At 41.0% G+C, this 24,978-nt stretch overlaps 1 protein-coding gene across 1 annotated transcript; it reads left to right on the plus strand.

The window, feature by feature from the left end:
- Window positions 1-1,829: 1,829 nt before the first annotated feature.
- On the plus strand, window positions 1,830-23,692 carry tlcd2 (TLC domain containing 2). Its single transcript, XM_061072897.1, has 4 exons — window positions 1,830-2,008; window positions 3,182-3,264; window positions 6,377-6,459; window positions 23,312-23,692. The coding sequence occupies exons 1-4, from the start codon at window positions 1,830-1,832 to the stop codon at window positions 23,690-23,692; spliced, it is 726 nt and encodes a 241-aa protein (XP_060928880.1).
- Window positions 23,693-24,978: the final 1,286 nt, after the last annotated feature.

Below are 24,978 nucleotides of genomic sequence, written 5' to 3' on the forward strand. Positions count from 1 at the left end.
AAAACAGCAAAATGCTGCTCACACAAATTGATATGTCATAAACAGCCTGATGTAATCCTGACGGAGTCCATTTCTGCCTAATGACTTCTTTTACTTTTGATACTCAAAGCACATTTAGCTATGTATACATTTGTACTTTAACTCATGTGGGATTTGTATAGAAAAGCTTTATGGAAAATATTTTGTTCACAATGAAGAACCAAATATCACGAAAAAATCGAGAGTATTTCTTCCACCACTGTTCTTTTATCATGAATGTTCATATAGGCAGCTAAGAACTGAAGAAAAATTCTAACAATTTTTGTTTTTCTTATTTGCAAACCAAAACTATTTCAAATGGATAAGAAGTTTCTATAAATTCCATGGAGAAAAGAAAAGTTTCAGCACTGATCAATTTATAAAAGTTGGTAAAATGTTTTATAAGCCATTTATCAATTTATTGATATTTCACGTTGTCAGGGTAAAATCACCCATATAGACAATATTCCTACTCAGGAGTGAGGGACATGAGTTCGACGAAATGCACCGTGATGCTTGACCACATGGTGGCGCTGTGTCATTGAAGTTCAAGGCTGAGACTTGAATGAAGACAGCGCTTGCTCGGTCACTTACACTGAATGAAACAACCGTGGAAAGATGCTTTTCACTCAAAATTATGTTTTCTGTTAGAATATGATTCATCATTAGTGTTAAAACAAATAATCAAACTCTCACATGTTATTTATTTACATGTGAAATAAACGTATGTGGGCTTCATGTGCTCCTCGTAATTTTACAACTCCCTTAGTCAGACAGACCTTTCAATTGCATTCCTGGATTGTGCCCTCGTTGGTGACGATAGCACTTGAGTGAACGCAGGTCAAGAAGAGGATATCAGAGGACATTTAGGCTAAAAACATGGTGTAAACGTTGCCGTTTCAAGTCCAAGCTTACCGACACTTGGATGACACCATAAGAGCTGTATGGTTTTGTTCCCAGCAGATTTTATTTTATTCTATTTCGTTTCATTCTATTTTAACTATTGGTATTCTGATGTATTGCGTGTTGCTGTTTTTCTTGTTGAACCTTTTGCTTTGCAAAGTACTTTGGTCAACCAAGGTGTTTAAAATGTGCTATATAAATCAAATTGACATTGATATTGGAGGTATTTTATCTTATTTTCTGTTGTTTTTAAATGTTTGAAGAACCGGTCACCATTTACTTCAATTATATTTGGCTGCAACGCTGTTTACCCCTGAAACTCCAGTGTTTTGTGGACTCAGACACTTCCCCCACCCCTCCATCAGCTTAGTGGTGAGTAGATACTGACTGAACTTTCATTTTTTTGGTCAACAATCCCTTTAAGTACATTAATGATCAGTACCTACTGCCATGACATGTACAGTATATCTCATACACACTGTTGAGTAAATCTGTTTTTTTCAGTCTGTGGTGGAGAAAATTCCGACGGCCCCTGAAGGTAGAACAACACATGTAACGTGTTTATGGCCACGCCCCTTCGTAGTAGGGCGGGCACGGTGCTCGAGCGTTGCGTTTGTGTCCAAGTCACAAAGTTACACAAGCGAGCGATGAGGTTGTAGAACTGGACGGTTTCACAACGACACACACACACACACATATATAAAGAGAGAGGGAAAGATTCAGCGGGAGTACCAGAGAGACGAAACAAGAGAGAGGTCGAGTCAGCGGGAGAAACCATCTGACACAGCCGGGCTCCACTCCACTCGGACACCACGTTGTTTTTCTCCCAGCGCTCCCACCGCTCCTGTTCCAGTGGTTTCCATCGGTAACTGGTCGGTTCCCTCCTGCACATCTCTCACATCTCCGCCATGGACCTGGGCTCAGTGCTCATCACCACCGGCGGCTCCGCGGTGTTCTTCAGGCTGGTGAACTCCGGGGTCAGCACGCTGCCCATGCCCGAGTCCGCGGTGAGGAACGCGTGGAAGTGGAGGAACATCTCCACGTCAGGCGTGCACAGCTTCATCACCGCGATCTGGGCCGTGCTCTGGTGAGAGAAACACAACACACTCTTATTTATTATTATGATTACCGTTATAATTTTAATTATATCAGAAGGTACACTTTAATACACTTAAATACTTAACGGTGATACCTTTTAATCAGATGTGATAGTTAACAGTATATATTTTATTTTCTATTTTAAATTTTTGATATTCTATTTCATTGTTATTCTATTTCATTCTTTTTTTATTCTATTTTATACTATTTCTATTTTTATTATTATTTTTTTGGGTTGAAATTACTGAGCATTGCTTAAAGAGAGCCTGTGACCCAAGTATTTAATTGACAGTGACTGCTTCATGTTATCTCTGTTCATTTGACAATAAAAAATCTTATACTTTTACTAATACTTTTAATAAGATATGCTACTTTAAAATAATATATGATAACACGTGATACAATAATTAACGATACGATTCTTTAGGATACTTCAAAATACGATATGATAGGAGAAACTTATTAAATCCCTCATGGGGAAAACACCTTACACATAGCACATGGCAACAGGTAACAGACAATCTTTGTATCCAGGCAGCAGACAAGTGGAAAGCTGTGGGGCTGAGTGATATATCAACAATTATTTCACAGCTGTAAGGTGACCATTAAGAAATGATGAGGATCACACATTTTTTCATGAATGGATTTTGGAAATTTGGTTGTATGAGTGGTTGTATTCAAATTTTAGTGAATTATCCAATAATTTTCAGACTGCTGTTTGACTTAATTGTGTTTCAATCTAGGCAATATGGCTAAAATTTCAATTAAGATAAACAAGAAACATTTTTCTTTTTATGTTTAGAATAATTTCTGCTCCTGAGTGAAGGCTGTGGTTTTAAATTCTTCTTTAAGGGGCAGAGAATGACAAACGCTTGATAAACAGCTTTTACAAATCTGATGTCGATCAGTCATGTGTTATACCTGCTCACTGGGTTACTCAATGAACAAGTAATATATTGATATATACATATTGAACCTTTGTTATATTGTTATTGATGAAAACTCAATTTTTATAATTGTTGATATATCACTCAGCCCCACAGTTAATTTTAAATGTAGACAAATTTGGCCTGGTTCATCATGAACTCTCAAATAACATTTCACAAACTTTTTTTTTTTTTTACTCTGAAAGTCCTTATCTGAACCGGTGTGTTTTTCGCAGCTTTTTCCGTCACCCGCAGATGGCCGAGGATCTGATAGAAACCTACTCTGTGTTTTCTCATGCTTTGGTATCGTTTTCCATCGGTGAGTAGCAGCTCCACAGTGTTCACTGCTGAATTACAAGTTGTGTCCTCTGAATGGGACAGGGGAGGGGAGGGGCTGGGGAGGGTTCACCCGGAGAGATGCTGCCGCCGTCCTATGAGAAAGTGAGGAAGTACAGTCATCCAGTATTCAGGCTCCTCTCCTTCTCCCACGTGGTGTAAGGGTTTATAAAGGCCATGAAAAACAGCAGGAAGCTGAAGCCACTTTGTACAACACATTGTGTACAGTAATGAGGCAGAAACAAACCGATAAATAAATCAGTGACATACTGAGTACTCAATGATTTGCAGCCATATTAATGTGCTCCATCATTTTACTGTTACATCCTGTGGCTGTTAACTGACAGGTGATATTCACCATATTGTTCTTACCAAAGTCAAGCTGTCTCTAATTCAAACATAGTCACTGCTGCCTTCAGTGTGAATTGGAGACTGATCTCTGACTCTTGGGTTTGTGTATTCATGGGTGTGTATTTCCATTTAGCTTGACCTGAGTTCACTTTATGTATAAATTGCCTTAACATTGCTACAGACTGCTCTCTGTGAACCAAACTTAAGAATATCATGAATTAGGTTTAGCTTGATGTCCTCAGGATGCATGCTACTCCACATTCTTAAAATAGGAACTTGCCCTGTTTTTTAATATTCTGTCAGAAATATTGTTCGAGAGCAACTAGCGGCACGTGTGAGCGCTTAAACCCACAGATTTGTTGGATATGTGCAGAGCAACCAGTTCTCCCAGAGGATTCCCAGGATGTTTGACATTCTTTCAGGAAGCCCAGCCCTGGAAGCAGGCAATGCGAGCAGCATTGTCAGTGCGTGAAGATCAATGGGTGGCATTATGATCGGTCCCAGGCACCGGGCGTAACCCCTGGTACAGTCACGTGACATCACCGGGACAGAGACCGCGCAAAAAGGTTGATTTATGTGAGCAATCCATATCTGATGTGGGTTGTAACAGAGAGGAGAGTCATCTGTATGCAAAAACTTGGGAAGAGCTTCTCCCAAACCCCCCCCCCCCCCCCCACCAGAGATGTGGTGTGATTCTTGTGAGGCATCACTTAGTTTTCAGAGGATGTTCCAGCAGATGTGTGGATGGAGCTCGGCTACAATGGTTGCAGGCTTGTTGAATGAAGACCTTGTCCAGTGCCTTAAGCCATGTGCTGCAGACAAACCCAAGTATGGTTAATGTTTAAGGGAGTCAAGCTGTTTTCCCGGACCTGGAATTCACCATGTTTAGCGAATTTCTTTTTAGCCCATAGTATAGTTATTGTATCCCACAGTTTATCGTAAGGGGCAGTGTACTACGGAAGTCCCTAATGGAACACTATATACCATCATGTATTAAAAGACAAGAGTAGAGAGGGCAGCCCTTCTCAGCCTTCTCTCTCTGTTGATTCTATTCCTTATTCTTATCAAAAATGTTTTAACTATCAGGAGGATAAAGGCGGACAAATTTATATTTGCCAGCCTTTTCACAGTTAAGAAAGTGTATGAGGGTTATTCCCGATATTTCCAATGGTGCTTTTTTTCCTAAAATTATTAATATTAAGTGTTAAATAAACATATACATTTATAATGGGATTTTCAATTGGCTGGCCGACGTTGTAGTGGTTAGTGAATGAGTAGGTGTTTTTAGAAAAAGCCTATTTCTAACAATAAAATATGAAGTTACTTCTAATACAGATACAAAAAAGACATGCTGATAGTGAATTTCAGTTGTGTTTAGAGAAGACTCCAAAATGTTAGTCAAGTTTACACCGGCAGCAAAAACAAAAAGCCACAAAGTAAGATGTTTACATGCTGTGGTAACCTTGATCAGTGTCAGAGTAAGCCAGTGTCATATTCAGGTTTCTCAAGCCTAACCAGATTTTCCCATCAGTGTCATTATGTTAAAGTCTGAAGCCCGGTTGTATGACTAATTGGTTTAAGAGAAGAATCCCCTGAAACTCACTGCAGGAGACAAAACTTATCAGCTGCTTCACCTGAAATCAACTTTTTCCTCTGCTGACTTCTCTATTCAGGCTTTTAGGTGATGGCAAGTGAAAAGTCAAAGCAGTGTTTGATACCCTTGTTCTCAGTGTAGATGTTGGCATTAATAGCAACTGGTTGATATAAAAATAATAATCACCTTTTTTGTATAAAACTTGTCAAAACCCAGTTACAAAGGGCTTTATAGAACGAAATCAAACATAGCTCACAATCAAGATAAAAAGATAAAAATGTGAAAAATAGAACATACAGTCAAGATAAAAACAGCAAAACATATTTTTAAAACAACATGGAAGGGAGGACCTAACTACAACGGAGTGTTCAGGCTTCACACTGGCATTTTGCCCATGTTAGTTTTTATAAAATGCTAAAAATAGAAAGCAAGATCAGATTTTCTTGTTCTGATTACAGATCTATCAGATGGTGCTGAACGATGAAACTGAGTTATAATAAAAACACAACTGCGAGATGAGAGATATGACTCCGCTTGCTGGAGTTGACGGATCGTAGAAAACCTTGACCTAAACTCCACCTCTCGTTGCCATTGTTGGAAAGACTGCATTGTGTAGGAGTTCCCCTTGTCCATTATCGACGCTCTACTGAAACAATATGAACTCTTGTGGAAACCACATAATGCAAATCAACCAATCAAATGCTTTGCAATAGCGATCTTGCAATAATTACTTGGTCCGGGGTTTGGTAGCAAGGACTTTTGTTTATGTCGAGAACTACGTCGTCACAGCGACAGAAGGGTCCTGGTGTCAGATTTCAAACATAAATGGAGGGGGGGGTTAATTCCTGCTTTGCCACAGCCCTGAGCGCCTGTGCAACCCTCTATCCTCAACACTTCATTATTTTTTTTCCAGCATTCAAAAGAGCGGTCACCATGGATACGGCTGGTGGCGGGGAAGGACGGGTTGGGGGTGGTGGATATGAATAGCCCCTCTCCAAGACGCATGTTGGTTGCTGTCGTCATGGAAGCAGGGGTCCTCCCGACACACTCGATGAAACCCGAGGCTGCTCTTGTCATGAGAATCTGTTGCGTTGTGGTTGATTAGTGAATCGCTGAACCCTAACATGTGATGTTCTTCTCATTCCAACAGGTTACTTCATCTACGACTTCATTGACATGGTGCTCAACCAGAAGCTGAATCAGTCCTGGGAGCTTCTCTTCCATCACGTTGTGGTAGGTCTATCAAGTGTAGCTCACAGTTAAAAACAAGCTGTGGTCTGAGATTTTATGTTTTGACCGAAGCTGTCACTGAGAGGAGACAACCTGCCCTCTGTATGCGAGTGAGAAACCCGAATCATGAATTCAATAAACAGTGTAGCTACTGCCTGTCCGAAACTCGCGCCAAAATTCCAGCACACCTGTCAAACGCACTGACACGGGGAAGACAAAATACCGGTCTTTCTTGTTGAGTTGCAAAGACCAAGAGAGGGAGGAACAAAGACAATCATTCCAGCGTGACCCCCCCACCCCCCACCACACCCCTCCCAAGCATGGAACCTCCTTCATGCCTTCAGAAAGATGAACTCCACCCGACTCCCTGTGTCTTTTTATCATCCGTTAAAGCACACAACACTTTACACCAGTGTCCCGTCAGATCCGCTCATCCTCCTGATACCGTAACCCTCAGTGGAGGTGTTTTCCTGAGAGTAGAACGAGTGAGACAATTTGACCCTTCCCCCCACTCCTGCTTTGAAAAGCTATGGAAAATAAATATGGGAAAGACCTGAAATGGAAATATAGAAACTACACCCTGAATGAATATTTTCCTCCTCGGCTTCTGGCTGGCTGACCTACATGCTTGGTGTGTGGGTGTGTGTGTGTGTTTGTGTGTGTCTTTCTGTTGCCAAGCTCTTGTTATTGTAGTGCATTGCTCACCCCACATGGGCCGCATGGGTTAAATCTTTATTGTAAATGTCTCTTGACAGAATTGGAGAGGTGTTGTACTGTAAAGCGGCGATGATTTACGTGTGTGTTTGGCTGTTAAAACAGGAGCGGGGTTTTTATCCTGACAGATGTAGAAACATTTGTCTGCAGTATTAGAAATGAGGCCACTAAAAACGTGCTGTGTGCTGCGTGAAGAAAAGAGGATAATGCACACGGATGTTCCAGTAATGGAAGGAAGACCTGCTCAAAATAGCTATATCAACATGCTTTATATAGAAATGTAAACATACGATCTAGTGGACTGATAAACATCACTTAAACGGTAACATCTTCAAGTGTGGTCTCTCATATATCTCTAGTAAATATAACCTCTGTTCAGTATCTCACACACAAAAGCACCAAGGACCTTTAAACCAACACAGAGGCCAAACTTTGCCAGGAAACTGGTTCTAGCAGTTTACTGGTTGCATGAGAAGATATGGGAGTTCCTTGCAATGAACACATGGCACAACAACCAGCATGACAGACACACAAAATGTGTGTGTATAATCAACTACTAGAGTCAGCGGATGGTGAAACTTTGTGAGATTACATTTGTCCAGTACTGAAGCGTGACTTTTCCGATCAAGCACAATGAGCGCTGTGTGCTTGACCAGAGTAAAGACTCTCCCACGATGCAGCAAGTAAAAGTCATTTACCACAAGTAGTGTGCTGAGGGAACCAGCACTTTTTGTGTAGCTCTTGCAGGACAGCTCCATTGTCCTCTCCTAGTTAATGTTCTTTAACAACTCTCTCAACTTATTTATTTTAAAAAGTTTTACACTGTGCAATAACTTCCTGCTCAACATCGTGAATCTCTCATCTCTGTAAGCTCATCTCTCACAGCTCTCCTCCAGTGCAAACAGTACACTGTCAAGCGCTCCAGGGTTTAGTGAATTGTCACATCTGCACTACAATAAAAAAGTCAGTTAATAAGGACTTGCAAGATAATTTATTTCTACATAATTTTAGGTTTTTGTGGTGGTTATGGCTGCGGCCTGTTGCATTAGGGCTCTTTTGTTTCAAAACCAAATATTTAAGTCTTACACTGTTGGAAATTCTCATTGTAGATTATAGATTGTTAATAGTTGTATAAATACTGTGACGATGTTGTGTGGTTCTTTCTGTTGCCAAGCTCTTACTCTTCTTGTTGTAGTACACTAGGTTGAATTTCTACTGTAAATGTCTCAGACAGGATTGCAGTTGGCTTGTACTGTACAGCAGCAATGATTTACATGCGTGTAAAGCAGGAACTGTTTTTGTTTGTTTGCAGCCTTTAGTGCTCGTTTGTTCCTTAAACAAAGTTTAAGTCTCACCTGAATCAGTGTTTCACAGAGGAAAATCTGTGAAACACTGTTGGAAAGGCTTGTTTTTGGATTAGTTTTGGGGACACTGTGCTACAACATGTTTGTAGATGGCAAAGACCTAAGTTTGAGAGTTTGAAAAAAACAGGACTTTCTGAAAAGAGGAGATAACGGTTCTCCTCTTTTCAGAAAGTCCTGTTTTTTTGCTCCTCCACTTCCTGTAACCCTAGTGAATGGCTGCTTTGGTGAGGCAGCTGGCTGTAGATTGTCACTAGACTGTGGGAGGAACGCAGATTTCTTTCTCATTCACATGGCTCTTTGTGCTTCTCTGCTGTCGCTAGCTCCCTTCGTTTCCCTGCTGCGCCATCATTAAGACTTTCATTCATTCTTTTCAACGGAGTTCACTCCTTGCGCTGTTCTCTTTCAAGTCCTTCACGATCTTGTCACCTTTTTTCCCCCACCTTTTCCTGCAACTTTTATAAATTGGGTTATTGAAGAGTTGTAATGCAAGAGAACCACATCAGAGCTTGTTTTTCACTGGTCATCTGAGTCTAAAGGAGTTTTCTCATTGGGCGAGTGCTGAACCAAACACGACCAGTTGGTTATACTGTCAGGAGAAGGCTTATCTGCTTGTTGTGGCTGCCCAATAGGAAAACAACAACTTTACATTGATTTATTAGTTCATGTTGTCACGCAGCAAATATCCATAAATCCATCTTTTTTCAACACCACTTCTCCTTTGAGGGTCAATGGATCGATGCATGTAAAGCAAGTATGGACCAAGTATGTAATAATTCCTCATTAAATTGTTTACAAACAACTAGACCTATATAAAACATAAACTCCTTAATGTAGGTAATTATGTTATAATGGAGATAATTGAGCTTTTAACTGACATCTGCAGATGTGGGACAGTTTGACGCTACAGCATCGACTGAGGGAAAGCTGTCATCAGGTTTATGTAGATTGGCCAAAAGAGTTGATATAAACCTTTTATATGACTGGCTGAGTTTTGTTTGAAGAGTAAAATCTGTGTTTTTGTCTCATTTTCCTCCTTTGTCAGAGCTTGTTTTTCACCGGTCATCTGAAGTGTTTGTCTGCACTTCTATATACTTTTTTTTTGTTTACACACCTGCAATCTGCCATGAGGGTTTCCTCTCTTACACAAACATATAGTGAAAGACCATGTGGTACAACTCAAGACATTTTGATCCCTGTTGTCGCAGTCCAGGAACAAAATAACAAAGTCAAACATTCCATAGAACGCCCCCCACCCCCCCTTCTTCTTATTGACTGTAGTGGAGATTACAGCTTCTTATTTCTGTCTGAGGAACATGGTCCCAACGCCTGATGAGATCCTGTCAGCCACAACCTTGTGCTTCCATTTGAAAGCAGGAAGTCCTGATAGCTCTGCCAGAAATAGGGGGCCTCCCTGTGAGTAGAATTTATATGTATGCCCCTACAACATATTGTATAAGAAATACAGCATGCAGAATTATTCAAGTGAAATGAGCAGATTCTTAAATGTATTGTAGAAAGAGCAGATTACATTGTTTCTTCTTGCTACAGCTGGGCTGATTGCAGTATAGTTAATGTAAAACCGAGGTTTATTTGCTGTGCTTGTAAAAAGAAGGAACAATTTAACGCAGCTCCCATCCCATGGCTGTTTCAGCCATGTTTGTTTAAGAAACACTGAGCCTTTAGAGGTAGATGGACAGATTTGTTCTACGCTGAAGAGCGGAAGCATGTGAATTACAGTTTGACCAATGTTCTCTTCTGAGATCTATCATTAATGATAAACAGTGGGAACACAGAGTCTATCAGTTTGGCTTCCTGCTGTCTCTGTGCTCTCAAAGTTTGACGGTTTGATGTTTTCCAACATCTTTGCCGTTTCCCTCCCAAAAGTCTCTGTCATCCCTCTCTCATTTGTCTGAATTCAGTTATCTCTGTAGAGTGAGGCTCAAGGCCAGCACTCATCTGAAGCAGATCAGGGTGTCACGGGTTAATCGGCCATCTGAGGATCTGCACTGTTTTCAATAACAACTTCTCTGCTCCATCCAGTTGGGCCACCTCCAATTTATAGCTTTTAAAACTGTATATGTAGGCCCTTAAATATTCTCCCCTCTAGGCTTAATATTGATCCCAGCTGTGTAACTTTTAACCATTCTCCAAGTAGCAGGTGTTAATAGTTGCTGTTACACACACAGAAATGATGAGAGAATGGATTTTTTAACAACCTGGGGAAGTCATAAATTTCTCAACGCCTGAAGCTAGTTCCAAAATTTCGTAAATTCTCCTCCTCTTCTACGTAAATGCTCAAGATTGCTCCAACTGCACTGGTAGCTTTCTTAAAGTACAGGTACTAATGACACAAACAGATAAAAGTAAAAAAATTGTCTGAATAACAAAAGTAAAAGCCTTAGGAATAGCGTACATAAAACGAAAATAAAAACATCTGGAGGTAAAATGAGGTGAGATTTAAAGCTCAAATTACCCAAAGGATAAAAATTTGTTCAGCTTTGGATTTTTCTATATGTTGTTGAAAAAATGGATTTACCGAGCTCAGTAAATAAGTTGTCACCTCTGTGTAATCCAGTCACTGAAAGGCCACATTAACAGACAGCAGTGAGATGATGTAAGGGTATAAAGACCAAAAGGGGCCTTATTGATGAATACAACCCAGTGTGTTTCTCAACAAAACGAGAGAGAGAGGGCCATCCAACCTTGGCATAGAACTCACAACGATAAGTATTGTACCTCTAATAAATGTTAATGAAGTGTGAAAAACTTTTAGTGCTGCAACCGAAGCATCAGGGATAAAATGTCACCAGAATCTAAAACAGGAATGTTTCGTATAACTGCTCCTTCCATCAGTACAACTTTATTTATTCACAATTGACAGATTTAATTTTATCAGCGTGTGTGAGGAAGTCTTATCTGATGTGCCTTCACGCTCATATTTGCCATGTTTTCAAATTCAACCTCTGTCCCATTTTTCCTCTCCAACGTTGGTCTTGCACCAACCTCAGACATGAAAGGAAGTTTACGGGGCATGAAAATAGATATTTGTGGGAGGAGTGTGGCGCTGTCTCACAAACTCAGCAGCGTATGTTTCCTTCGAAAAGCGGAAAAGTACCATATTTGGTGGTTGGCTATGTTGTCATTGGTGTGACGCCAAGGACTCAACTTTAACAACCTGAAATGCATGATTTAAAGTGCATGGCGCAAGTGCGTATCCAACTTAAGCTAGTTTAACGACTGGGAAAAGGGTTAATACAACAGTCACATGGTTCAAGGGTTAGTTGTTTAACTCACCGTAATACACGGCTCCGTCTATTTCCTTAGGGATATTCTTCTAGTGGTTAATGTTGCATCAACAACATAAACAAGCATGTTGTGAAGTGTAGCGTGGTTTGCAATATACCCTTTGCTTTGTTTTTTGTGAATAAAGCAGCCGAGGCCTCTCGATATTCTTTTAGCAGCAGCAGCTTATGTAGTATGTATGGTATGTTTTTGTTTTTGCTCGCCAGCCCACAGATGTACTGTGTTTCCATTCATCCACAGTCTGTGGGCTACGCCACTCCTCTGCTCTGACCCACACATTGCTGTGACAGACCACATGGAACCAGCGTTACTTTCTAAAATCTCCAGCGTCAGCATTGCGTTTCCAAACCAAAGGCTACTGGAACATCGGCTGTATTTTCTGAGATGTTAGTAGAGCACACGGTTAGCTGAGCGAGAAGGCTTTGTATGATTCAAAAGCAACAATATCATGACCTACTCGGAAAAATGATGGCCAACGAGCGGGGGGAGAGACACGTATTGGAAAATAGGAAACAGAATAGTCGTGTGTGTGTGTGTGTGTGTGTGTGAGTTTTTTGGCGGGCGAGGATGATGATGTATTTCTCAGTAGCCTCATCATTTTGGCGGGAGAACCTCTGGAGGTTTCCCCCATTCTGTGTATATCCAGAGGGGAGGACAGACATCTGGTCTCCACTTGAACCCCAGGCTCCCGAGACACACACACACACACACACGCACACACTTGCAGCAAACCTCCTGTTTCCTGAGAGGGGGCATTTCCAAATGTATGCACACCCCCTCAAATTTTTTCTTCACTGCAGCTTCCCTCCATATATCACACACACAGCCTTGTTTTCGACCCCCCTATTCTTGCATAACGTCCAAAACATCTCCTCCTCCACCACCTACTCTCTGGAAATTGTCCCACCCCCTCACTTGGATACAAACCAATAAGAGCCTCCACACTCTGGTAGTATCATATATTGTTTTTGTGTGGGTTTCTTTCCCTCATGGTACAACGGTCTCACACTGAGGAATTTCCTTGTGTTTTGTTTTTGTGTCGTCAAGGGTTCCCTGTTCGAGTAATGCAAAGGAGAGAAACAGTAAAATCCACTCATCTATAGTTGCAGCTTCTTATCTTTTTATCAGCCACTGAAATGATGCTGTGAGGCACAAAACTCTCACTGTGGCATATTCAGGATGGGTCAAGTATATATACACAGCAGTAAAGTATTGTTGGGGATAAACAACATGCTTTAAACTGAATTAGTTCAAGACCGAGTGCATGTAAGAATGAGAAAGCTTTCATAATTCATCTGTGTTCTGACTACTCACTACTGAAACTGCAGATTAATCATAACTTTTCTGACCTTTTAAAGACAGATAAAGAAAACTGTTGGCAATGCTTTGGAATTCAAAGTAAGGAAATAGGAGGAACATCTTGTCAATAGAAATAAGAACATTTTGATAGTTGAGAGCAAGTATGCCAAAAACAGATTTGCAACATACTTGGTCTTAATCCCATCACAACGCTTATCAAGGGAGAGGAATTGTGAAATCCAGTGAAGACGAAAAATAAACAGAGGCAGGTCCCGTCTATCCGGAAAAGAGCAGGCTATAGTGTGAATGAGCCTTTTAGTGCTTTACTACGAGTTGGACTTTGTTCACAGTTGACTTAACATGTAGGAATGCATTCATGTGCGTTTTGAGATAACAGAGGTTGACACTCAGTAAACCACTTGTCGCTGCTGAAAGCAAGTTAAGGCGTTTTTTGGGGATTTTAGTTGTTCTGTCATTACGACAGACTTCCATCAATTTGAATCCACAGGGAGGGGGAGGGGTTTGACAGCAGGGCCCCTCTCTGCGGTCATTTCCTGATTTCCTGTCCTGACAGTGGAGCTGACCCGAGAGCCGGATGTGACCCTGCAGAAGGATCCGTGCAGGCAGGGGCCCTGTATGAGATCACTTTGGACCTGAGGGGTTCAGAGGGAGGAGTGGAATAGAGGGTGTGAGACTGTAAACAAATCCAGCAGCTGTTAGGTGTAGAATGTAATGTCAGCTATTTGAAAGGTAAACGGTTAACGACCCAAACACAAATATTAATATTGGGTAACTGTGTGGAAACACTTCACATTCTAACCTTTTTCTCTTTCTGCCTTTTTGACGAAACAGTCAACTACTATAAGTTCCAACTGCAACTATATAATATAAAATTTAGATTTAAAAAAAAGCCAGTTTTGATTATAAGTTGTCATTTGCAGTGTGTGAACATTTTACGAGCTTCAATACAATGCAAGCAGGATGATGGGGAAACATTAAGTTACCACACAGAAGTGTATGGGCCTAATGATCATCATTTACCGTCTCTAAGAGGCATTACAAACAAACACTAAAACAGACCATGTCAAGGTACCAGGCCTCTGTCATAAGAGGAAAATGTAGCTGTGCCTTAGTCTTACACCTTCATTTTACAGTTTAACATTTTTCTTTTAATTCAATGCAATCGAACTTCCTATAGGAATGCATATGATCGTGTATGTTTTTTTCCCACATCGTATCCATGGTTAACTTTTTTGTTTCTTTGTGTAAAACAAATCATACCAGTTCTATAGGTGTGGAGTTTTTTTATAGAGAGGAAAAGGGAGAGGACATTCAGAAGAAGTAAGAGTGTAGAGGAAATCTACCGACTCTGACAGGCTTCATCAAGTCGGTCAGGTAAAACATTACATTGTTAAAACATCATTGTGTCATATCTAATTGCAGTGAAGGGGTCAATTAATTAGTGTAAAACTTCAAATGATTCTTAATTTTAAAAGTTCCTCTCAATCAGGAATGTCTGAGGTTTTCATTAGCTATTGACAGACTCTACAATGCATTAGAAGATTAATTGTCCTTTATGATATTTACTATATGTTTACAAACGGGTCGGTAAACACATTAGAATATGCAATAGTAAATATATGAGTATGTGATGGAATAGAATATGCCAGAGGCACCATGTTTGGGTTTTAACAGCCTTAGTTTTCCCCTGGTCTCTTAGAGCCCTACTTCTCACCTCAGGCTGTCTCTTCCACATCCTTGTGGAAATGCCTCTGACTCCAGGGTGGAGAAAAGCAGAAAAACTAGAAAGATGCCGCGGCAGCTGCCAAAAAAGAAACACGCCAGACATGCAGGGTTGTAGTGGCCCTCAGGCACACTGAGACAAATCCCAGTGTGTCACCCCATTGCAACACCACCCCACACCCACACCCGCTGGCCACACACCCATTCAAACACACACTCCTCACTCATCCCTGTCTGCCACACCTATGGCCTCGAACCAAAGCATAAAAAGATAGAGAGCAAACTTGGCTGAGATCCAGCTGCACGTGAGAGTACAGCACAGGAACAGCCTCGCACTGAACACTAGTTGTTACTATTTCATCATCTATTTATATTACATGCTTCCCAGTGATCCCAATGATCAGGAAGTTCCTCATGCTGGTTTAGTGCCATGAATTAACACATTCTACAATAAAATAGTAAAAAAGTAAATTACCATTATTTTGTATAATGTATGATATATTTGCTCAATTCGTTTATATCAGTCTTACATCCATGTGATAAATATGAAACTGGATCCAGCAGCTGGTTTGCATATCTTTGCACATTTACAGTAAACAGGGGAAAACAAGAAGCTCGGTCCAAAGCAACATCTGCCTTCTAGCACCTTTTGTCCAAGTCTTCTTCAGTTGCACGTCTTCAAGTATATAGCACTTTGTGCTGAAAATGCTGAAGCATATTACAATATAAGTATGTCTGTGCTCGTCTTAATGAGCGTTGCGATGAAGTGGAAGAGCCTCTGTAACTCAAAGCAATAAAAACCACCACCTCTCCCTTCTCACCCAGTGCATTAGTATTCAAGTGACTGTGATTCACCCAAAAACATCTGTCAACAGTGAAGCAGCCTCGCCCAGATGAGGAAGTCTCATTCTGTCAGCATGTTCTTTAACTACCACAAACACACTAACAACTAAATACCTGCACAGTGCTCATTTATCATATTTGCCTTCAATCCTTCAATAATTGTGTTTGTGCTCATCTAAATTTCTGACCACACGTCTGTAACAAGGAGGAGCTGAAACATGTTGCTGTGCTGCTGTCAGCTGACGAGAGTTAACGCAGGTCGCATGATGATACTTATTTATCTGTGTGTGTGTGTTTGGGATAGGACTTTGTTTTGGGGTTAGAATTAGGTTAAGGGTGAGGCTTAGGCATTTAGTTGGGATGGTTAGGGTAAGGGGTTAGGGAATGCATTATGCCAATGAGTGTCCTCACTAGGACAGCTGTACAAACCTGTGTGTGTGAGGGGGTGGGGGGGGTGTATGTGTGTGTGTGTGTGGGGGGGTGGTGGTGGTGGTGGGTGTTGATCATTATTGTCTCGCCTTTCAAAGCTAAACATCTTTCCCTCCATTTCCTCTTGTCGACTTTGAGCCTCCCACCTCCTCATTGACCCACTGTCAGTCTGTCGTTGACCAGATGGCATATTTTTCAGCTTCCGAATAGTTTTCTCCCCGTCGACTTCGCCAGGCCACTTGTAAATATTACATAATAATAACATTTAAAATGTATTATATATAAAGTTTATTGTCCAGCCTTGGACAAATCTCCACCACAGACCACACTGGTCAAGCTCAGATCCCATTTTGTATTTTTCTTTTCTGTTTTGGACAATGACGCCGTATTTTTGACTGAAAAATTGTCTTTGGACAACTACAATAAATATTGAACACGATACCTGACGTTTGTCTTCTGTACTGAGCCTGTCTTTTTTGTTTAACAGAACTTTTAGGAACAAAATAACAATTTACAGCACCTTTTTTTATTACTTAAAACAGAAAAAAAATATTTCTCCAATATAATAAGAGGCTACAGGTTCAAATTACTGGTTTACATTTACAGCTCTTATTAGGAGATAAACAATAACTGGTGAACATGGTGTTACGTGTGGCCAGGAGGTGGGGCTCTGTGTGAGAATGTGTGTGTGTGTTTGTGCCTCTCTCCACCTTTCTCTCTCTCTCCACGCAGCCAGTCCTCAGGTGAGACTCATCACCTCGTCAGCTGGAGCTGACTTAAGGAGGCTGTGAATTTCTTTCTCGCTCTCTATTCTTCCATGCAGGTGAACGGGTGAGGAGACCGAGGCTCCGGTTTCCCCCATGCCAGAAGTCCTTTTGAGCTTTTGTTATGTTGGTAGTTGGTTCGGGGGTTCCCGGTAGTCCTGTTTTCGGATAACCTTTTTCTTTCATTTAGGTAGTGGGTTATTTAGGCAGACTTAGTTCGGGGGTGAACACTGACTTCGACGGCCGATGGCTGGCTCAGTGTTCCCCTCTCTTTTGTTTGTTTTGGCCGGGAACCTCCAACCCTTTTGGTTTGTTGCCTTTCTAAATATTTGTTTGTTTCAACCAATAAACATTTGTTATTATTTAGTGGCAACAGTTGTTTCTGATTCGTTTATTTGATGTGTTCCGGGCCTCACGAGCCATTTCTTATAGGTCCGTAACACATGGTGATAGCCTCTCTCTTACGCATGCACGCACACACACATACACACGCACACGCACACACAGTATCATGAGGTTCTCATAAGTATCTATGTCTTGTTAGTGTGACTTGTGTGTTTGTGGTCTCTAGCTTTTGAAAACCTCCTTTTTGGGGGGATGAGCTGGACTGACACCCTCCATCTGGCTGTTTAAAGCATGTCTGCCAGCCCCTCGCCACCTTTAACCTCCGCTGCTATGAGACTCTCGAGACAGCATGTTTTTAGGGTGAATGTTGTGGGTGTGTGTGGGTGTGTATGTTTGCAAAGCGTGCTAGGCTGTGTCAAGCTCCTGTGTTCTAAGGTTAATAACCTCCTTCTCACCGCACCACCCTCTTTGTTTTTTGTCACATGATGACATCATATCATTCAAGACTCACTTTGTAAGAAACGGGCTGCGTCGGTACTGAGCTTCACCTCCGACTGAGCCAGCTGGAGAGTTATCAGCCTGTGGTAGGGAAACTGGTTTGACATGGAAATCCTTAATCACCGTTCAGTCTGCCTATTGTAACAGAAACAGTGTATCCGGTAAGTCGAGCCAAGTTTTAAATATTCAAAGTCATTAATAAAAACAATCAGCATTGCGTCGTACGTGCTGCTACTTCCATGTATGGATGTATGAGAGAGTTGAAGGACGTACAAATGTCTAACACACCAAACCTGGTGATGTTTAGCCTAAGGGAGATAGAGATTGACTGGGAGCAGGTGACCTGGTTTAACAGGTGGGGGGACATAGCACATACATGCTGCAATAGAGACACGTATGCAACATGTGAAATTCCACATACCTTGACAACTCTGTTCAATGATCAGGTCTTCAAATCCAATTACTATAAGCTTCTGATCAATTTCTTAAAAACTGCCTTTCAGGCAACATCTTAGATTTTTCTAGCTTCATCTTTCCCTGTGTTTCTTGTCATCCTCAACTCTGAATACCACAGTGGCTTAGTACCTGACATGTCAACCTAATTGTTCTTTTTATTTTAGCTTTATCCCACTTTTTGGTTGACCTCTGCAATTTTAGTTTTGCACTTGCTTACCATCTTTGCACTCAGTGATCCCCTCTGAAAGCAAGATGAGAGGGTCCCTCACCAGGGGGTTCAGAACGTTTAATTGAGTCCATGGGGACAAAATGCAAGCAACAAACATCCACACCACCTTGTTTTTCAGACCTTTGCTTGAAATGTATCCAGGTGGGTGTAACAGTATAGGTTAATGTATAGAAGTGTCAGTGCAAAGGTTAAATAACACACTTCTGTCCCAATTTAACCTTAATGCTACACGCCTCAGTCCGAAAGGTCCTTGTCCGTCGGGATTTTAAACTGTACATCCTGTGCATAAGAATAATGTCTTTAGTGACGTCAGATAATGTTTTTTTTAGCAATAACAGTTACGATGCAATAATGAAGATATAACACAAATCTGTTTAAATATTGTAAATGAGTTGAAAGTTCATACCAGAAAGCCCTTTATTTGATTTTCATTTAGTTTACTGTTTATTTAACCAATTGTGTTGCATTGAGATTACAAAATCTCTTATTTGAGGGAGCCCTGGCCAAGAAGTAAGCAATATACAATCTGCTAACACTTAAAAATACTTAAACTAAAAACAGACGATAACAATTCATCGAATCATAAAGCTAGAAAAAGCAGAAATGACCTTAACTACATTTTAAAAGCCCTAATCAGGATCAGTCTACAATAGCTGTAAATACAGTTGGCAAGTAAAAAGGTGTCATTAAAGCACAAGCTCTTATTACTGGTTTCAAGTAGGATTTACCGACACATATAAGAGGTCAACAAAGCAAGGATGGATTTATAAATAGCTATGTACCAGTGATTGTGTCTTCACTCTGCCAAAGAAGGACACTTAGCTGTGACATGGTGTGACCAACCTCAAAGCACTGGAGTATATAGTGTCCAACCATGTAAGCATTCGGCTTAGAGTTTCATAGTTATGTACAGTATATACAGTAAATCACTATAATCAAGCAAAGAACAAAACCTAGCCTCATTCAACATAGAAAAACCACCATTCATAAAAAAAAAAAGAAAGAACTTAAGCGCTTGTTTCTTTAAATGTCGGAAAGTGGCATCACAGCAGTAAATGATTACATCATCTGCATAAAATTGTAATGCATTTGGAATTGTTTTGACCCAGTTTCTTGACATAACTATTAAATAAAGTGGACCCAAAACTAACTCTTGGGGGACTCCCTTGTAATATATGTTACAATTGACAATGTATCCAAAATGTCTTTGAAAGATTAATTAAAAACAGGGTATGACTCCAGATAATCTGGAACTGCAGGTTTTTTGGTGTCCAGTGAACCTACTTGTCAAGGGAACTAAGGGCTGGAAAAAAGAGGGAATCAGAGGCAGTAAGGTGAAATGGATATGGGGCCTATACATTGCAAGGACGTAGTTCATTGCAAATATCAGGCGCAGAAATTGTTCTATTCATTTTAGCTCATAAGTCCCTGTTCCTGTTATTTAAATGATCAGTCAGTGAAAAAGATGAGTCTTGTCTATGTTTTGATGGCCTTTGCTCAAACCAAATTTCCAATTTTACCCAACGGGTGTTTAAATTTCCATTTTTACGTTGTGTACTTCCATGACAGTCTCTACTTGGACAGTATTTGCTGGTTTATGTGAAGGTCAAACCTCAGCAGAGCTTAACGTGGAAAAGCCTGCAAACGCTGAATCATTCTAATTGTCCGATAGATCCAGGGGCTGGTGGAGGGATTACTGGGACTCGCTCCCTGTCTTTTATGGATGGAGGCTCCATCCACGCTCACAGAGGGTTGGCTGGCTGCTTGTGTTTTATTGTTGAGATCAGTGATCACAGTCACCTCTCCAGACCAGGAGGACGGACACGTGCGGCTCTTTTGTCCATTTTATCTTTTCATGGTTCATCGTTTACGTATACTGCTGCTGGCCTTGAAAGGTAGTTCACTGAGCTGTAGGTGACTGTGACATAAGGCTTTGACGTTATTGAGTTTTACATAAAGGGTCATTAAGGTCCACTGAGGTGCTCTGTTAACTACCTTTATACCAAGGTTAGGTAACGAACAACTGTCATTGGCTGATTGCCATAAACTGACACAAATAGATGTGTGAGAGTTGAGAGTTAACCATCATAAAACTAGATGCATGTGCAGGAGGAACGTAAGAATATCAAATTGTTTTACATCGAGCATCTACATTGTGTTGGAATGATTTTTCATATTATTTCATGATCTTGAATTTTTGGATGTCAAATCCTTCTCGATCTTTATTGCTCTGTTAATCGTATCCTGTCTTATTTTAATTTGAAAAACACTTTGCCCCTTAATTAAGCTTATATAAAAAAAATATACTTTTATTTAATTAATCTTTCTCTCCTAGGTCCTCCACAGTTTTATAACATTTAGTCCCAAAGGAATGTGTTTTACGCATTTGTGTAACCAACTCACACAGTGAGAAAACCGAGTCAGTTATGAAAGTATCTTCATCATCTTATCTCCAGGTTTTATAACGGTTTGTTTTGACCGTGACCTTCTTATGTCATGTTTTATCCTCCTAGATCAGGTTACAGGTTATCCAGTTCGAAGGGCCACTCTTATGGTGTGTTGATGATGTGGATGTTATAACACACACACACTTACAAAACTCCCATTCACGTGTTGTTTTTAGTGCGGGTATTGTTGTTGTAAACTGAGGGCAGGGATATTCCATAGAAACCCACCACAAATCTCCCACTTCATGTCCTATGGAAACTCACACTGAATTCATTTGCCTTGCAAAAACCATTAGCTCAATAATACCTTATATATAAAAAAGCATTGCAGTCAAGAGAGATTTACAAAGAGACTTATTAATATTAGTGAGGTAGAATAAAATTTATTTTATTTTGAACAGAGGAACAGACTTGAGTGGTGAGATCCCAGCAGTAAGTAGAGCACACATTAGAACAGTCCTATGAATGTATGAGGCTCTAGGCACCAGTGTCCAGAGCCTAGAGCCTGGTGCTGGAGGTGAGGAAGGGACCAGGAAGTTGGGACGTCTGATGAAAGACTTTGGATTGGACGGCTGATGGGAGATGACCAGGTATCCAGGGTTGAGGTGGTGCAGGGGGGGGGCTGGTCACTCAGGGATCGTGGTACTTAAGTGACAGCTGAATGACAGGAGGAAGAGAGAGCATTTTAAACTCAGCTTAAACAGCGTACAGGTGATTGGCTCAAGGCAAGTGCCACGTTGTGATTGGATAAAAAGGGAGAGTGAGCTGTTTTAGCCAAATAGTAATTAAATAATGATTGTGTATGACCACTATTATCTTACTCACTGGTTATTTGTTGTTGACTTCGAGAACAGGGCGTTTACTCCCACCTCATTAATCCAGGAGTTTTCAAACATTACCTGTTATTGAAAACATCTCACAGGAGAGTGTTTGACCAGCACTGCAGTGTGATCTCGCGCGCGTGCGTGTGTCTGGTCTGACAGTGTATTCCCATGATGCCCAGCTGTAACAAATACACCAAACTCTGTCTGGAATTCTTCATATTTTGAAAGTTTTTTCACTGTACATCAGAGATTAACGCCGTTATTCTAATAATTCCAAGTTTTTTTTTATCCACGGTTTACTCTTGAACTTACTGGGCCTGATTCTTGTCAGTCCATCAGTTCTCACAGGAGATCGTACCCAAGTTACATTGAGCAAGAACAGACTTTCAGGGTTAGGAGTTGGTATTACGGTGGCTCCATGCTCCATATTCAAAGTCAGTGAACCATCCAACTCATTTTGAATATGCCATTTCCAGATACAAAATGTTACAGTTTTGCTTTGATATCAACTACGAACAATTCTGATGAGTTTTTGGAGGGTGCGTGCGCTAGGTAAATACTACACAAAGAAAGTGCAGTGAAGAAACCTTTTGAGCTAAAGACAGAAAGATCACAAAGGATGCGTAGTGTTCTGTTGCTTTATGTGCTTCGATGCTTCACATGACTGTTTGTTGTTCCGTGAGAGACGGCATCCTGTGACCACAAACACTTACACAAGCACAAGATGCTTCTCCAACAGAGCCCTGATTGATGGTAAAGGTCAACCTCCCGCACAGCAGGCTCATCCCATGACCTTGAACGCTTGATTCTAATTTGGACGTAACGCGGCAGCTAATGTGTTAATGATTATGAAACTACAGTCCAGTCTGTGGGAACACAGTTTGTCCCTGGAGTGTGCTCTGAGTGTGAATGAGGCTGTTGAAATGCAGAGCTGGTGTGAGTGGGTGCCGGCCCAAGTGGGGAGTTGGCCGAGCAGCCTGTTGCAGAGCAAACACAATTCTGTTGTCCAGATCGTAGTCCTTTCCCCTGACTCCTCAGTGAAATGTCAGCAGATGTGTTCAGTTGAATGTCAGACAGGTTTTCAATAAGGATGCTGCTGCTGCCACCTTGTGGAGTTCATCAGTGTGTTACATCACACACTTTTGTAAGCACTGCTTAGCAGACGTCAGTCCTACCACGTGAAAATCACCTCTGTCATAATGTTGTGTTGGGTAATATGAAAATTCAACACAACATTTTTTTTACTGCTAGAATAAAAATACTTCTAAATGTGAATGTTAGGACCCAGCTCATAAGGGTGAAGGAAACAACATAAAACCAGTTGTTGTTAGCAAAAATATTTAATGAGATTAAGGAAGTAAATTAGGTTTGAGCAAACTAAAAGAGGAAACATTGCTAAAGAGGCCATTTGTAAAACAACAGAGGACTCCAGAGTAACAGAGTTACCAGTTATCTAAATAGTTAAAGCTAGGTTTGGTAATTTTGGAAAAGTATGAATCAAAATGAATCCACAATGCTGCACACTATGTATTAATATACTGTTATGAATGCTCTGCTACATCCAGGGTAACACTCCTCCTCCCTGTCTCTCCTGTAGGTGATCTCCTGTTTTGGCTTCTCTGTGGTCTCAGGACACTATGTGGGCTTCGCTGTGGTCGCCCTGTTGGTGGAGATAAACTCCATCTTCCTCCACCTCAGGCAATTGCTGCGTATGGCCAACATCGCCGCGGGAACACTGTACCGGGTCAACAGCATCATCAACCTGGGCACGTATGTTGTGTTCCGCATCAACACGTTGGCCTGGATGACCCGCTGGCTGGTGCTCAACCGGGACAAGGTGCCCCTCCTGGCTTACACGCTGGGCAGCGTGGGCATGGCCATCATGACGGTGATGAATATTGTCCTCTTTTATCGGCTGCTCCGGAGTGACTTTTTGAAGAATAGCACCCGAGAAACGAAGAAGGAGAAGGAGATGTAGAGGCGAGGAGGAGTAAGAGACACAAGAAGGATTCGTTTTCACACACTCATTGCTGTACATTCACACCCTGTGGCTCAGATCTGGAACCATTTTGCCTTTGTGTTCAGTACAGTAAACTCATAGCTGGGAAACGAGCAAGCTTTCTCATATTGTACAGATTGTAACCGGTGTGCCTCATTCCAAACTCAGATCACACGCAGCCTTTATCTTTAGCTTTGGCTTCTGTCCTCTTTAAGTGTCATTAGTGGCTCACTGATGCTAAACAAAGGATTATTCATATGAACTCGTAAAACAACACAAAACACCTTCATCGTCCTGCAGGGTGATCCATCTAAATCTAAAATGTAGCTTGAGGTAAGTGAATATGCACTGTTTGTAAAATCAACCCTCCAGCACCCATGTATGAATTAGTGGAATACGAATCCTCTGTGTGTATAACACTGAACGCTACAGAGGTGATTATTTCTTTCTTTCTGTTTTTTTACCAAATATCCTCAACCAAAAACCACCTGCTACCTCGCAAAGCTTCTAACAGTCGTTTACTTCTTTCTAAACAATCTTCGCTGTCGGTGTTTGGCTGGTAGTTTGTTGTTAGAGAAGCGAAACCAGTAGGAAAAACTTTTGTCGATAGAATCTGGAAATCCAGCAAACACAAGTCCTCAAGCAAGGAGAGAAGAGGGTACTCGGATGGTGAAAAAATACCAAATACGCCAATAAGTGGCATTTCAATTAAAGCAAAATAGATTTAAACAATAGATGCCTTTTTGAAAAAATTCCATAGAAATAACTCTTAAAGCTTAAACAAATCGGTGATAAGTCCGAAAAACTAAAAAAAGAGTCGTCGTCCATCAGTCAATTCATTTTTTTATAGGGTCTCATGATGGCCGACAGTCTGCAGTAGGAGCTTTCAGACTACCTGTTATTCTTCATCTGTCCTGTGGATGGCAGCAAACTCCTTAACATCACCTCAGTGGCCTCAAGACCACCAGAGCTGTCTTTTATTTTGTAATATCCTCAGAAATCTGTGCCATTTAATTTTAAGTTGGCACAGGATCAGGAGAAATCCTCAAGGTGGGTGTTTGATCAAGCAGGTCTGAGAGCTGTGAATACAGCAAACTGTGAAGCACACTGCTACCTACTCCCCCCACTATGACGTCATGATGATGCCATTTGTGTTTTTTGCTTATATTTTTGTATATTAATTGTCTGAAGGGGTTCAATTGTGTATATGTATAATTTATTTGTACTTAAAATAGTAGTTGTGGATTGAAGAAGGAATGAACACA

This window comes from Limanda limanda, chromosome 6 (genome assembly GCF_963576545.1).
Source record: "Limanda limanda chromosome 6, fLimLim1.1, whole genome shotgun sequence".
Lineage (NCBI taxonomy): Eukaryota > Metazoa > Chordata > Actinopteri > Pleuronectiformes > Pleuronectidae > Limanda > Limanda limanda.